A 15,758-nucleotide genomic window follows, 5' to 3' on the forward strand; every position below is an offset into this window, starting at 1 on the left:
ATTGTGGGTTTTTTTCATAACCATCTATATTCTTGTAAACGTACTATCTACTCTGTTACTAAATGGGAAATAAATTTAATCTTAGTTTTATATTAAAAAATTCTTAATTGGTATAAAATAACATAACATAAAGTTGTCATCTTACCATGTTTTAGTGCAGTTTCCTAAGGTCAAGTTATCTTCTCGCTGTGGTGCAACAACGCTGCTCCATTTCCCCCTCCCCGAGCCCTGCAACCACCAGTCTGCTTTCTGAGTTTGACCATCACAAAGATGTTCAGAAAGCATATTAGAAAATAATGTAGCTAATTTGCAGGCTAAAATACTAGAACTTACACATCTGGTGAATGATGTCACCTTAAAGATTTCTGTCTTTGGAAATCATTTACTTCTTCTTACTATCCTGCCATTATTTAATATATTTTGAAACTGGTATCATTGTCTGTGGCATGTTCATTTTTCAGTAATGGCAAATCGTCATCCTTGGAGGGCGCATAAAAGTTTTGGAAATAGCACAAAGCTGTCTGACATTCAGGTTAATGGGTAAAGTGGGTGATCGTGGTAGCTAGAACTGTTTTTGGTTTTGGTGATAATAATGGTAATGATAATAAAAAGAAATTTTAAAATGACTAAAACAGAGTCTGACTTCCTTCAGAGTATACCACATTGGCTCTGAAGATGATTTTAGAAGAGGAATTCTGAAAATATTTTAAGCTGATGCTGTAATAGCATCATTGACAAAAAAAAAAAGTCAATTACAAAAGGGGCAAGATTCATTTAAATGTATATATTCAGATTCATTTTTTTAAAAGCATTTCAGCAATGTACTTGTTCCATTTATGTCATTCCAAATTTACTTCTACTCTTTTTTTAGGATATAAATATACATTGTTACTTAATAGTAATCCATGTATGACTTTTTATTTTTCATATATTATCTTAAAGACGTATTTCAGCGATATTGACATTAGTCCATACACCAGTATTAGTAAATACTTTAATCCTATTACTTTATGTGAACGACTTGAAAGTTGCCTATGGCCCAGCTGATAAATAGTTCTGTTTAGCAGCTCTCCAGAGATCAAGAAAGGTAAACGTGGTCGCTTGTTACACTGAAAACCACATGTGGTCCGTACACTGGGGTTTCCTCAGCCTCTCTGAGAAGGTGCCCTGGCTCTGAGAGAAGATCCAGACACACCCGTGGTGGCAGCCAGGGTGGGAGAGCGTCAGGGAGCAGAGGCCGGAGGGGGCGCCGAGGGGAGGGCCCCGCCGGGGACACACCCTGCCTCGACATTTGCACCATCTCTCTAGAAATGCCTCTAAATAAGGACAATTGAACTGATGAGACCTGTCAGAGAGAAGATCCCGGCGGGGAGCACAGTGTCCTGGGCACATCAGTTCGCACAAACGGGAGGTGGGGGGGTGGGGGCAGGTGCAGGTGGGGGCCCAGGGTCGAAGTGCCTGGAGGGAGAGGAAAGGAGCCCTGGGCAGGCCTGGGGCAGGTGAGGAGCCAGTGTGGGGGCTGCGTGGGGGGGAGCCGGTCTCCAGGCCTGCTGTGCCCCGGGCCTCCCCGAGAGGGCCCACCCAGGGAGACGGCAAAGGGGGGTGCCTTGGGCACGGAGACGGCAAGGCCTGGGAGGAGAAGTAGCCAGAGCGCCGAGGGTGAGGGGAGGGGGGGACAGGGAGGGACAGGCTGAGGGCGCACAGCCCCCAGGGGCACCTGCTGGGCTCCTGCAGGGAAGGCCCCGCAGGCCCCCCAGCCGCACCCCGCAGAGCAGAGGTTGTGCAGCAGCCACAGACGAGCACCCCCGGGGCCGCTCGAGGCCACACGGTGACAGAGGGTGACTTCACACACAAGACAACTCCAGTGCTGTCTAGCGAGCTGTCTGTGCCTGAAGAGCTGAGGAGATGTTTTCTATTAATAGACACGACGACTCTGCTGTCATGGAAACAAACTTGGTTCCTTTTTTAAAAAGACTGTAAGCAAAGCTTCACAAATAACTATAAACAAAGAACAAACCCTCACGGAGGCAAAAAAGCAAATAGAAATGAATATGTGCTGTTCAAGATGTTCCCCCAAAGCTTTTTCAACATTTAAGAACTTTATGCTTGATAATGGAATGTTCAGCCCAATTTAATTTGCTGCACAATATTGAATATCAAAGATAAATTGGTGTTTTACTTGATAGCTCAGCATATGTTCCATCAAACTTAAGTCTCTGAAAAATCTAAATAACTGTAAATGTCTCCAAAAAGAAGAAGGCAGAAAAAAAAAAAAAAAAAGAAGAAGAAGGCAGGATGGGGCACCTGAGTGGCTCTATTAAGTGCCTGACTCTTGATTTCAGCTCCGGTCATGATCTCAGGGTCCTGGGATCGAGCCCTGCATCAGGCTCCACACTCAGCACGGAGCCTGCTTAAGATTCTCTCTCTACCCTCCTTCTCTCTCTCAAATAAACAAATCTTTTTTTTTTAAAGTTCTCCAGTATGCTAACAATATCAGAAATGCCAATTTCTATATTTTTCCAAAATGCTGTGGTTAATATAATAGAACAGTGACCATAGATCACTGTTTCTTTTTAAGTAAATGGCTTTGAGGGCTTCTGGTTGTTTGGTAGGCTTGTTTTTCAGTTTGATTTTAGTTTGGTTTTTGTCTTTTGTTTTTAACCTCTTAGACGTACCTTTTTTGTTGGCTCTTGCCCAGTTTAATCATTACTGTTTTAACATTGTTTATAGTTTTTCCACAGCATTGTCTACGAATTGTCATTTCCCCCCCAAAAAAAGCATTCCTAACAACCAGAATTTCTTTCATCTCTCCTTCCAAGAATCGAAGGGGTTTGAACTTGCCTCCCCCTGCCACCTGACTAGCTGGATGTCCTTGAGGAAGTAGTGAACTTCGTAGTTTCATTTTCCTCATCTGTGAGATGAAGAAAATAACCCCTGCTTTATGGAGTTGTTGTGAAGAGTAGAAGTAACGTGTGTCAAGCACTCTGCATGCTCCCGACACACAGTAAATCCTCCATAAATGGCAGATAGAAGAGCACACTGTTTTAAATAATTTTTAAATTATTTAAAATTTGTTTTTTTTTTAAGATTTTATTTATTTATTCATAGACACAGAGGGAGAGAGGCAGAGGGAGAAGCAGGCTCCATGCAGGGAGCCCGATGTGGGACTCGATCCCAGGTCTCCAGGATCACAACCCAGGCTGCAGGCGGCGCCAAACCGCTGCGCCACCAGGGCTGCCCAAATTATTTAAAATTTGAAGTTTATTTTTCTTTGCACCTTTCTGCTCTTTCCTTTTTGGGTAGGATTTTAGCTATTTTTCCCCCCACCGTTACATGATCTATAACGATGCAGCAGTTTGTGTTATGTGTGTATATGCACGGACGTGTGTATGTGGTCAATTCCTCCAGTTTTGTGCATGCATTTACGACGTACAGAAATTTGAGGGTAGAGCTGTGCATATATACACACAAGTATGTGTAAGAGAGAGAGAGAGAATCGCTTATTGGCTGTACTCGCCATGTACTCGTCCTTCAGCGATCCTATCCCACCAAATTTTATTTTTCTGTTCCTGGATGTGTAAGTTATTTCAAGTATTTTCCCTTGAAATTTGAAGATGCTGCTACTAAAGAGGACTCCCTCCGGATTCCCCTTTCTTTGGAGTAACGCTCAGGTACAGGAATGGAACCTTCCAGGCAACGCTCATCGGCCGGCGCTCCTGCTGGGCTCTCGCCGCGTGTGCAGGCCTGCAGCCCCGGGAGCACACGCATGGCCCCACACGCAGACCTGCCAGCCCGTGCAACACGCCGATCCAGGGGCTGCTGCAGCCCTTGGAGGCTTATTAGCTGACCCCTTTCTAACCGGGGTCAGCTCAGAAAAAATCACTGATCCTGCTAAAGACAATAGGGAAGCGGGTGTCTGAAAACGAGAGGCCCTGCGGAATGCCGCGGAGCCCACACCTCCTTTCCGAGGTCCCCTGATGGAGAAACTTGTTTGAATTTTGACCTCGGGCAGGCCAGGAATGAGTTCCTTTAGAGGGGTTTTCCCATTTTAAAATTCTAGTTCCAGAATCTAGTACTGAATGTTCTACTGGGGGAAAAGAACAAAAGTACCAGTTTCCACTGATAGGCACGGTGGTCAAACAAGATATGATGATGAGTAATGACAGGATATCAATAGCCAGTCTCGTTGTTCCTGAACTTGAAAATTTTAGTGCAAAACGCATTAAATATCTCACTAAAATAGAGATAGGGGAGTTTTGCCATCCACAGCTGCTTTTTCGTTCTGTGTGAGTTGATGTTGTGGATCTTCTCTATGTTTTTAGGGAATTTTAATTAAATGTGTATTAAAGTACAAGAACTTACTTTGGAAAACTTAAAAATTCTTGTTATGTTTTTAATTAAATCCTACGTGCTACCCAGACAGGGTATTTGGCCTCTAAGCATATAAAAGGGATTAATTAGGTGAGGCTTGTTTTCTTTCAACACCAAGGTGAATTAAGGATATAACTTAGATGCGAGTAGAAGACAGTCAAACGTCCCTTTATTCTTTTGTTCCGTTTTCTGAGAGTTATGCCTGTAATAAGATCGGTCTACTTGTCTTTAGCTTTGAAAGGGTGCATTGTATGACTTAGTCACTGCACAACACCACGCAGTCCATTACCCCAGGGGCAGGATGGTCCTGCGACGGCACAGTCAAGTGTCATTTTTGTGATTCCCAGCGTCCTAGGTACCTCTGTTTTAAAGGTGGTTAAGTGGAAAAAAAAAAAGAAAACTAAAAGTTGAGATCCTTGAAAATCTTTCAAGGTTAACCTGTGAGATGCAGTTTTAAGCCATTCAGAATTCTTTTTTTTTTTTAATAATTACTAACAACATTTTGAATAGATCATCATAAACTTTATTTGGATACTTATTATTAACGTCACAATCACCATGTAGTCATGGCTTGAAGAGAGATGCTGTAAATCCTGTCTCTTGGGTGCCATTTGTTTCACTGGTTAAATTATCCCCTTTCATACATGTGACAATGATATATGAGTCAAAGCACGTTACTGTTTTTAACAAGAAACAAACATGCATTCCACATCTTTAAGAGTGGAAATAATGCTGTGTATATAAGGAAAACACTCTTCGGGAACTTACGAAATTCTTAGAAGGAAAAGCCAGACTTATAAAGTTTATTAGCTATAATAGTTTTGTTTCACTCAACTGTTCTTTTTCTAGGATTTGCTAACCAGACATAAAGTGTTGGTCGCAGACTTCTTAGAACAAAACTATGACACTGTGAGTATAGAAGTCCTTTTTAAGGTTGTATGGCGTCGTCCCTTCTCTCCTCTCTCTCCCTCTTAGATCTGTGGACACTGGCTCCTGTTTATGATGCACAGCAAACACCAGCCTTACTTTTTCCATGCACCCAGTTTGTCCATTTACCTGGAAGCCAGGTCATCAGGAAACTTTGTGGGAAAGGGAAGGTGGCAGGAGATCAGGGCGTTCTCATTGTTCACATCTGTGCCTGTTGCTTTATCTGGGAGCTCCCCACAATGACCGGCACCCGTTTACTTTGATCCCAATGTAAGAGCATCCACGTTGCCCTTAAGAGGCAATAGGTGCCCCTAGAGGAGCACTCCACCCTCACTAAAAGAGGTCATCTTACTTGCTTGGTAATTAGTTATACTTACTAGTGGAAATGCCAAAATACTCTGCCTTCCACCTCCCTTCCCAAGTGGTGAATCCAGCCCATCCTTTTGAGAGTCAGCTGAAACGGGACTCGTCTAGACAGCTCTCCCAAGTCCCACCCGGCCGCATACACGCTCGGGTCCTCCCTCCCCACCGCCACTGCCACGGGTTACCACATTGTACTATGGTGTGTCTGTACCCGCCCAGCTGGCCCTGAGCTCCCCCAGAGTCAGGAACCTGATCAGAAACTATTGATGCCGGATGAGGGGTTAAAGACACATTAGACGTACATTTACAACAAGTGAAAATAAGGGCAGCCCCGGTGGCCCAGCCGTTTAGGGCCACCTTCAGCCCGGGGTGTGATCCTGGAGACCCGGGATCAAGTCCCACGTCAGGCTCCCTGCGTGGAGCCTGCTTCTCCCTCTGCCTCTCTTTCTCTCTCTCTGTCATGAATAAATAAAATCTTAAAAAAAAAAAAAAGTGAAAATAAGGGAGCTGAGCTAGTTTATGACCAAGCCCGTGGTGTCAGCTCCACATGTTTCTACAGAGTGAGTGATGTCAACGTGTTGTGCAAGAATGCCCTGCACTCGGGAAACAGCGCACGACAATTGGGAAGACCATGAACTCGTTCCCTTCGATCCCTTATTTACCCGACTCTGTGCCTATGGTCACGTCTTGTGTAAATTGGTGACTTCACGGGCACTGGGCCTGCTGTGCTGACCTGACAGCAGCCGAGGACTCCTGCTCCCTGTGACATCTCATGCTTTCTGAGGCTCCTGTGTCTTTAGTGGTAGCCTGGGAAATGGGACACCAATCCAGGACCCTCACATAATGAAGCTGGCATCTGTGGGCCCGCTCATTCCTTACACACGTATGTGGGGGTTCCGGTTACATGTGATTGCGCTCACCTGTGGAATTTAAGAAACAAACGAGCAAAGGAAAAAGGACACAGAGAGACAGAGGAGAGACAAACCAAGAAGGACTCTTAACTGTAGAGAACACACTGATGGTGCGCAGAGGGGAGGGGTGGGGGCAGGGGGGAAACAGGTGAGGGGGTTAAGGAGGGCGCTGGGGGTGATGAGCCCCGGGCGCTATAGGAAAGTGCTGAATCCCCACATGTTGTACACCCGGAACTAATATAAGGCTGTGTGTTGACTATGCTGGAATTAAAATTAAAAAAAAAAAAACTTACCGCAACATTAGATCCATCTCCTGTCCACAGAATCCTGACAATAAACAGTAAGGCCTTCATATAAAAGGGTGTAATTAATGAGCTACGTGGTTGGTTTTCACCTGCGCTTTGCACTTTCTCGCTTGCCCGCCCGCGCACTCAGTCCCCTCGAGGACCAGCACCGCTGCCACCCTCCGCAGGCCCCAGCCTGGCCTCTCTTGCCTTCAGTTCTCCGCTGGGCTTGCCCCCCCCACTCCCCCCACCCCCGTGGCCTCCAAAGCTTGTCCTGGGGGGCAGGAGGTTGATCCTTAGCTTCCCCAGCCCCTGGCTGTCTGAAGGGCCCGGGCAGGGGTCCTCCCAGCCACGTTGGGACCGGGGCCCCAAACACCAGTGTCCCCCAGCCTCCGGGGAGGCTAGTGAGCTACGGTCAGCACGGCCACTGTGCAGCAGAGTCACCCCCCCCCCACCGTTCCTCTTCGGGGTCTCACTGCGATCTCGACAGTGTGATTCTTCGTGGGGTCCCGTGCGAAGCCCTTGTGCTGCTTGACCTCTTTCTAAAATCATTCGCGCGCTAATAGCTACCAGCGAGGCTGCATGATCTAAATTTCTCTAAAATGGCATGAAATGTGTTACTTCACTACTCACTTAATAGATGGGTTGATAGACGTTCTCTCCAAAAGGATTTATTGAGAGGACTCAACTACTCCATTTTTCTACTCAATTGTTAATTTGAGGGACGAGAGTAAAATGGAGAAGGCCGTCTGTGGCATCACTGGGCCTTCCTACCCTCCGGTGAGCATGATGCAGTGGGGGAAAGCCGCCTTGGGACAGTGGCGTCGGCATGGGGCCAAGCGGTCGCCAGGCTGCACTGGCCTGGGGCTCGGGGGTTACTTTTGAAGCAAGGCAGCAAGCAAACCTAATGCAGAGAAACCACGGCTGGTCTTAAACTCTCACATTTGTTTTCTTTTCCTTAGATTTTTGAAGACTATGAGAAATTGCTTCTGTCTGAGAATTATGTGACTAAGAGACAATCTTTAAAGGTAATATCAGATTTCTTTAAGTTATGAGCTTCTATCAGTTGGTACCTTGTTAGTAAGTGGTGGCTCTTAGTGGATAAGTACATAGAGAAGAATTAAAGGGCCCTTTTTTGTTTTTGTTGTAGTTTGGAAAGTATGTCTCATGTTATGTGTGTGCTTTGTAGCAAGACCATGTTTAAGTGCCCTGCCTCAAATACTTTTTGGAAGTAACAATATAAATAATAAGTACATGATGAAGTAGAATGTAGTATATCTCAGCTCAGAAAGAAAAATCAAGAAATTTAATTTAAATAACATTTAAATTATTAATTTAAATAAAACCACACTTGTCTCCTAGGATGTATTTCCTGGAGATGAAAAGAAATCACTCTTGGCTTGAAATTAAGATCTGAATTACTGTTTACAAGGAGGAATCAGCAAAGTCCTCCTGTGGCTCTCTTTCAGTGCATCTGAAACAGAAAACTAGTGACTATATTTCTCTTGTACATCTCTCTGTAAATGACTTAGTGACCTGTTTTGGAAAGAAAGGGAGAAGAAACGGTTATGTGATGGGGCTTCTGAGACACACTTACCTCTATTTGTAATATATTTTTCTAAAGATTTTTCTTTTTTTTTTTGCACCATATAGCATTTCTGGGTTCCATCCTCTGAGCATTCTTGTAATGTTTTACTGCAGGTCCTTTTTAATGCCTCCACCGTTTAACATTGACACCTTCAAATTGTATTTCCAGCCAAGATTCTGAGCTATGAAAATAGTCGTTCTTTAAAAAGAATAATCTTTAATAAATCTGGGTACTTAATCACATACCCCCAAACTGTGCTTTTCTAAAAATGCCAGTTATTAACAGTGAAACAGACTCTGGAAAGCGGTTAAAAGACGGTATCACCAGCTGGAAAAGAAAATAAAGTCAACTCTCAGTTATCTGCTGATAGCTTCGTTGGATTAGGTTCGGAGGTGGGGGCGGCGAGGAGGGTAATAACAGGGCAGTCCGTCTGGTCAGCAAGCATCTATGTGTTCCTGTTGCTAACATTACGGCGACAGCCAACAACAAAATGAAGTTGCACCTCTATGGACCTACATTCTGTTGGGGGAGAACAGACAATAGACAAACAGGGGCACCTGGTGGCTCCGTGGGTTACACATCTGCCTTCAGCTCGGGTCAGGATCCCAGGGCCCCAGGATCGAGCCCCACACGGGGCTCCCTGCTCAGCAGGAAGCCTGCCTCTCCCTCTCCCCCTGCCCCTCCTTCCCGGCTTGTGCAATCTCTCTCTCTCTCTCTCTCTCTCTCTCTGTCTGTCTCTCAGATAAATAAATAAAATATCTAAGAAAAAATAGATAAACATACATAAATATATAACTTTCCGGTGATTTTAGAACAGTTAAGGAGGGCACGAGGACAGGAGGTGATGACTGGGGTGATGGGGTTGTGCGTGTGACCGAGGGGCACTTGCTGTCGGGGGTCATATCACCTATGAAATGCCCGTGGGAGGTCCCGCCTCCCCCATGAGTCAGGCAGCCCAGCAGGGTAGGGCCACATAGTCAGCGGGCTGCCTTCCCTCCTTGAGAAAAGGTGCCTGGGGGGGCCTCAGGGGGCCTGGGGGGTGGCTGGGTGGCACAGTCAGTTGAGCATCCGAGAGATCGAGCCCCACATCAGGCTCCACGCTCAGCATGGAGTCGGCTTGGGACCCTCTCCTTTCAGCCCTCCCCTCCCTCCCCCCTTCCTCCGTCTCAAGCAGCCATTTGGTCAAGAGGAGGTTGGACTGCTCCTCCGGGAGGGGGACGTCAGTGAGAGCTGCATCCCTGCCCTTCACATCCCATCCCACTCCGATATCCCAAAGAAACTGAGAGGACGGCGCCCCGAGGGGCCCGCATATGACTGATCAAATCACTCATACATTTTCCAAGTCCTTCCTCTTTTTAGTGGGAATCTGTAAGATCTTGAGCCAAAGTAGCAGCATTGGTGTAAACTAAGGTGATTGCACTAAGTTGGGAATTTATCCTTGGACCATTTTTCCAGCAGTGACAGGAATTCGTGATAGAAATCTTCCCATGATCGACTGTGTCTAGGGCATTGAGCGCCGTTACAAAGCTTACATTGCTCCCCCCCCCCCCCCCCCCCCCCGAACACCTCCCTCTTGGGCCTTCTCCCTGCTTTTTCCTTCCTGCCACCCTGTTGTCCCCTCCCGCCCTTGTGCCCATTGCCCCCCTTGCCTTCTCAAGGTGTCACCAGCCCCCACCTTGTCCTGTGCCCTAGCAGGAGGCATTTGCATTTGAAGACAGAAGCCTGTTGGTGGAAAGGGTGTGTGATCGCCACCCTAATACAATTTTGGTGGGTAGTGAAGGGGAGCGGGAAGGATCCCCCTTTGCTGCCGGCAGCGCCTCCGTCTGCACTGTGCAGCCCCCTGCCGCGGGGCTCGGTGCTAGACACCTGCGCTGGACACCTGCGCTCGTCCCCGGGCCACAGCGAGCAGCAGCTGAGTCTGCATGTGGCCTTGAAACTCCTCCTTTTCCGCTTGATGGCGCTTCCTGGGTATTCACAGATGCCCCACCCTCCCACAAGGCTTCCTGCCTGTTCTTTATTAATCCTAACCCAGATGTACCACCTTGCTGCCACTCTTGCCTAAAATCTTCGATAGTGGAGTGTCTCACAAATATTTTATTTACGGGATGGTAAAGCCAAGCGCCGGTTGGACACTAAAAGAAAAAAAAGAGAACTAGTAAAAGACAGAGAAAGCGTATCTCAGGATGCAGAAGCTGTTAGAATGAGTATGAAAGATTTGCCCTTTTTTTTTTTGAATGCTAGATTACAGGCGGAGACATCACTAAAATGGTCTTATCTCACTGTATTCCAGGAGAGAGCTCATTAAATTCCACGTATTCTTGTCTTTATCAGAAAAACGTTGTTTAGGAGAGCCCTGCTGGTGCACTGTTGGTTTTTCCTTCTGAGAATTAGGTCCGTGGTAGCAATATGTTCTGTCTTGGCACAGCTATGTTTACATCTCCACATTCTGTAATATTTCGTACATAGATGCTTCATTGTTTTAGAAAATAAGAGAGTTTATTAGATTATTGTTATTATTATTACCATTATTAAAAGATTATTAGAAGAGTATACGGACAGTATCCTGTAAGTGATTAACTGTCTTAAAGCCAGGCTGCTTTCTGGCTCCAAAGTACTTGCTGCCAGCTGTCTTTTGTTAATCATGCTCCAAGTTTTTCTGAACTACCTTGGGGTGCTTAGATGCCTGATGTCAATAAAAAATAATTAACAGAGAAATTCCTTCCCCTCACATGACAGAGCTTAGGGAATTTATTTCTTATCTTCTTTGGAGCCATTTAATTACTAGCAAGAAAGATTATAATTCAAAAGAAGCTTGGTAGAATTTTCGGGGGGTTGTTTTTGGCTCTGGTCAATTTCATTAACACACAAGTTTTTTTAAAAAGTCATTATTTCTGTTTGCTGTGCTTGGCTTTATTCTGTAATACAGAGGCCTATAAAATCTGACATAGAGAACCAAAAACAAAGATCTCTCCATTTTACCTGTTACAGTATCGTGTTAAGCACTTTGTATCATGGTTAAATGCAGCATTTTGTCATTGTCAGTATTAATTAAAATAGACAAACACTTCTTGGCTAAAAGAGTCAGTGTTGTTGGCCAGATGATTTAATACAATTGATTGTTTCAGAAAAGTAGTGGGATTATGTTAGCAGAGGATAGATTGGGTAAAATTTACATGTAGGCATCCCCAAGTAATAAAAATTAAAATGACTTAATCTGAATTTAACTTATGTCACTTGAAATTGAGTGTGTGTGAGTGCAAACTTTAAGGGTAAATTTTAATGAAATGTCTTTATTGTTGAAGAGACCTTTTGATATATGTGTGTACTCTCTGTATATGTATCTGTATTTTGTGATATGTATTATATTCGATTTTTATGTGCATTTTATATAGATCTTTATATCAGTATAGAATCTATAGATGGCTCTATATCTGTGTCTGTAAGGAAGCATAGCTGCATATGCCTATGTATATCTTCAGTGGGTATATTTTATGTACAAATATAAATCGTGCCAGCTTTACAACCCAGAAGTGGTTGGGTTTTTTTTAGAGAGTCTGGGAGCCACCTGCTGGCACGTGAACACAGGAAGATAGCATGTCTCCCTTCCCAACATCGGGGAAATTAACCTCAGTGCTGCTCTCCAAGCTGTAACCATTTGCTCGTCAGATAAAAGTTCTGTTATTCTCTTTATCAGCTGAATAAAGGCAATTAGCTAAAGCAAGTAGCTAGCTCCGGCCAGGTGGGTTCAGAGTGAGCTGTGAAGGGTGCATAGTGCAAGGCAGCTGTCAAGTCCGCTTCCAAGGGACAGGTTCCCCTTCATCTTGAGAAGATACAGACATAATGGATTGTAGCTGCATGGCCGGATAAACAAGGAGGAATTTTACCTGTCTTTCCTAGTGTCTTTGCCACAGAAATGTATAATGTTGTGCTGTGGATATATCTATTCAATAATCAAACTGCTCGCTTTCTTTTCTGCAGTTTGTGGACCTTATTTCCCCAACAGCACCCACGCACATCACATAGTTAAGTTATAAAGGGTATAAACAGAAACACAGCTGGATACGTGCCCATACAGACCTAATGTTCTCAAGAGGCAAGTGGGTCTGTACGGCAGGGCAAAGTGAGTGCAGCTGGGGAGAAACAGGGCCCAGAGCAACAGGTGGCGTGGTGGTTCCCAGGCGCTGGGGTCGGGGCTGGGAGGTGTTGGTCACCGGGTACAAACTTTCAGTTACGAGAAGGCTCAGGGCTGAGGCTCCGATGCACAGCATGGGGACTGTAGTTGACTGTGCTGCGCTAAGGCCTTGAAATTTCTGAGAGTAGATCTAAGCATTCTCAGCACACAGCAAGCCCAAGGGTAGCTCTGAGGCGACGGGTGCGTTCATTAGCTTGATGCTGGTAAATGTTTCACAATGTGAACATATTTCAAACCAGGATGATGTGCACTTCAAATATGTCTATTTATCAATTACCTCTAAGTAAAGCTGGGGAAGGCATTGGGAGCAAGAAGAGGGACGCCGCAGAGGCAGGAGATTGAGGAGCCATCGGGGCTCGAGAGGATAAAGCAGAATGAAGCAGAAGCGACTCCACAGCACAGAGGGCTTTGAACGCCATCCTGAGGAGTTTGTTTTCCCCCTAAATCCACAGGCATCCAGGGATCCGTTTGTTTATTCTTTCACTCTCTTGGTGGAATTAGTGACACGAATAGGGCTGATGCTCAGGAAGGTGCATCTGGCACACGGTGCAGGATGGACTTGATTGGGTCTACACTGAAGAAGGGACCGTGCTGTGGGCTGCCACAGGAGCCGGGTGACAGGTGGTGAGGGTTGGAAAGAGGATACGGGCAGTGAAAGTGGAACGAAGGATGTCCGAGACATTTACAGACGGAAAATTGGCAGACCTTGGACGTGGATTTGACGCGAGGGGCGAGGGGAGGAAGGAGCCGAGGAGGGTTTGAGCTCTTCCTGAGGTGGTGTCATTGACAAAGAGGAAAAGGAACTGGTTTCAGGGACACCGGTAAAGGGTCCGCTGGTATAGAGCTCAGGAAAAAGAAACTTTGAGGGGATCCCTGGGTGGCGCAGCGGTTTGGCGCCTGCCTTTGGCCCAGGGCGCGATCCTGGAGACCCGGGATCGAATCCCACATCAGGCTCCCGGTGCATGGAGCCTGCTTCTCCCTCTGCCTGTGTCTCTGCCTCTCTCTCTCTCTCTCTCTCTCTCTCTCTGTGACTATCATAAATAAATAAAAATTAAAAAAAAAAAAAAGAAACTTTGAGACTCGAAATGTAGGTTTGGGAGACCTCTTCCCAGATGCTCCAGTGGAAGCCATGGGCATAGATGAGCCTAGGAGGAGAAGAAAGAGCAGAGATTCACATAGAGCACTTGGGAAATTCCTCCATGTCTAGAGCAGAAGGAAGGGGAGCAGGAACACAGAAGCAAAGGAACAATGTGCAGGAGGTTAAGAGACCAGAAGAATGCAGTGGTCTTGAAACCAAGAGCAAGGAAGTTTCCAGAAGAATGTTAGTTAGCTTTTAGGTGCTGCAGAGAGATTAAGGAAAATGAAGACGAACAGTTTCCAGGACCGCGGTCCCACGATTGAGGCAACCAGCTAACGTCTAACAGTGGTCATCACTTGGTACGTTCAACAAACACTATTTTCATGCACCAAAGTAAACTGAAGATTCATAGTTCTTTTTTGTTAAGTAGACAAACAATACATCACAGGCAAGGTGGTTTGTTTACTGGCAGCCAGACACACACTCACACTCACAGGCACACACACACACCTGCACCGTTGCGTACACACCCCGGTGGTTCTGCTGCTAGACTGGATTGTGATGGACAGCTTTCTCCCGCCTTCCCCTCCCACCCAGGACTTCTGTAACCACCTGTACGGTGGATTACCATCCCGAAGCATCCAGAAAAAGCCCAGTGGATAGGAGAATCCGAAAATAAGTAGATCATATATAAAACTATGTGGGGGCACATTTCAGCTGCCTGGCTGCTGGAGTTTTAGGAATTGCTACCAGTACATGAGAATAATAGTTCACGAGGTAGAGAATGGTCAACTGTTGCTGCTAGAGGGTCAACTATTCTCACTTGGGGCATTTTCTTTTTGTAAAGATTTTATTTATGTATTTTGAGAGAGAGGAGTGCGCACAAGCAAGGGAGAGAGACAGAGGGAGGGAGAGGAGCAGGCTCCCCGCTGAGCAGGGAAAGGAGCCCGATGTGGGACTCGATCCTGGGACCCCAGGATCACGACCAGAGCTGAAGGCAGACGCTCAACCGACAGAGCCCCCCAGACATTCCACTCCTTGGGGTTTTTTTTAAGGTTTTATTTATTTATTCATGAGACACACACACACAGAGGCAAAGACACAGACAGAGGGAGAAGCAGGCTCCATGCGGGAGCCCGACATGGGGCTCGATCCCAGGACTCCAGAATCATGCCCTGGGCTGAAGGCGGTGCTAAACCGCTGGGCCAGCCGGGCTGCCCACCTTGGGATATTTTTGTTTTGTTTTGAAGTGTCTCAGTCTGGGCTGCTATGACAAAAATACCACAGACTGGGTGGCTTCCGCAATATTCATTTCTCATAGTTTTGGAGGCTGGGCAGTCCAAGATCAGGGTGCCCTCAGTGAGAGAGCCTCTGGGGTCTGTTTGAGAAGAGCACCTGTCCCCTTCCTGCGATCCTACTTCCCGAAAGTCCTACCTCCTGGTACCATCACACTTGGGATTAGGGTTTCAACATGTAGGTTTTACAGAGGCACGGGATGTTACATATTCAGTTCATAATATGGAATAATTGTGCATTTGCGGGGAGCTATTAATTTGTCATCAAAAAAACGTTTTGTTTTACTTTTCCTTAAAAACTTGCTGTGTATATTAAACTTTGTATGGACTCAGCCAATGATTTCTCCCACCCCCCAACCAGCTCTCTAGCAGGTTTTGTAATAAAAGTTAGAGGGAAGGTAAGACTCACTTGGCATGACCTACTTTCCCAGGAAGCTACTAGAGTACATTTATTCAGGGAAAGGAGGTGTAACTGTAGAGTCAGTTTCGTTATTCTTATTCCACCATAAGGCCTAAGAGGCAATGCAGTACCGGGAAGCAAGATTAAAGTGAGCAGTGAAAATAATGAACTCGCTTCTGGCTGGCTCTAGATGACAGCTACAGAGAGAGCTTTTTTAAGCTGCAGCAATGACTGGCTTTAAAAAAAAAAAAAAGATTCAGAAATGTATTAATCACCGACTTGAGCCAAACTGTGTGAAAAGCTTAAAATAACTTAATAACAACTACTCCTTTCATGCCTGTGCTAAATG

The 15,758-nt window shown here is 45.7% G+C and overlaps 1 protein-coding gene across 9 annotated transcripts in view; it reads left to right on the top strand.

Moving 5' to 3' along the window:
• The window catches only part of CAB39L (calcium binding protein 39 like), a 108,803-nt gene that overhangs the window by 80,835 nt on the left and 12,210 nt on the right, over window positions 1-15,758 (top strand). For all 9 annotated transcript variants that reach the window (XM_025478375.3, XM_049099475.1, XM_049099476.1 and 6 more), the window contains 2 exons: window positions 5,221-5,280; window positions 7,819-7,884. In XM_025478375.3, the coding sequence (XP_025334160.1) occupies window positions 5,221-5,280; window positions 7,819-7,884 (126 nt within the window). The remainder of the gene's footprint in view (window positions 1-5,220; window positions 5,281-7,818; window positions 7,885-15,758) is intronic.

Source organism: Canis lupus, chromosome 22 (genome assembly GCF_003254725.2).
Source record: "Canis lupus dingo isolate Sandy chromosome 22, ASM325472v2, whole genome shotgun sequence".
NCBI lineage: Eukaryota > Metazoa > Chordata > Mammalia > Carnivora > Canidae > Canis > Canis lupus.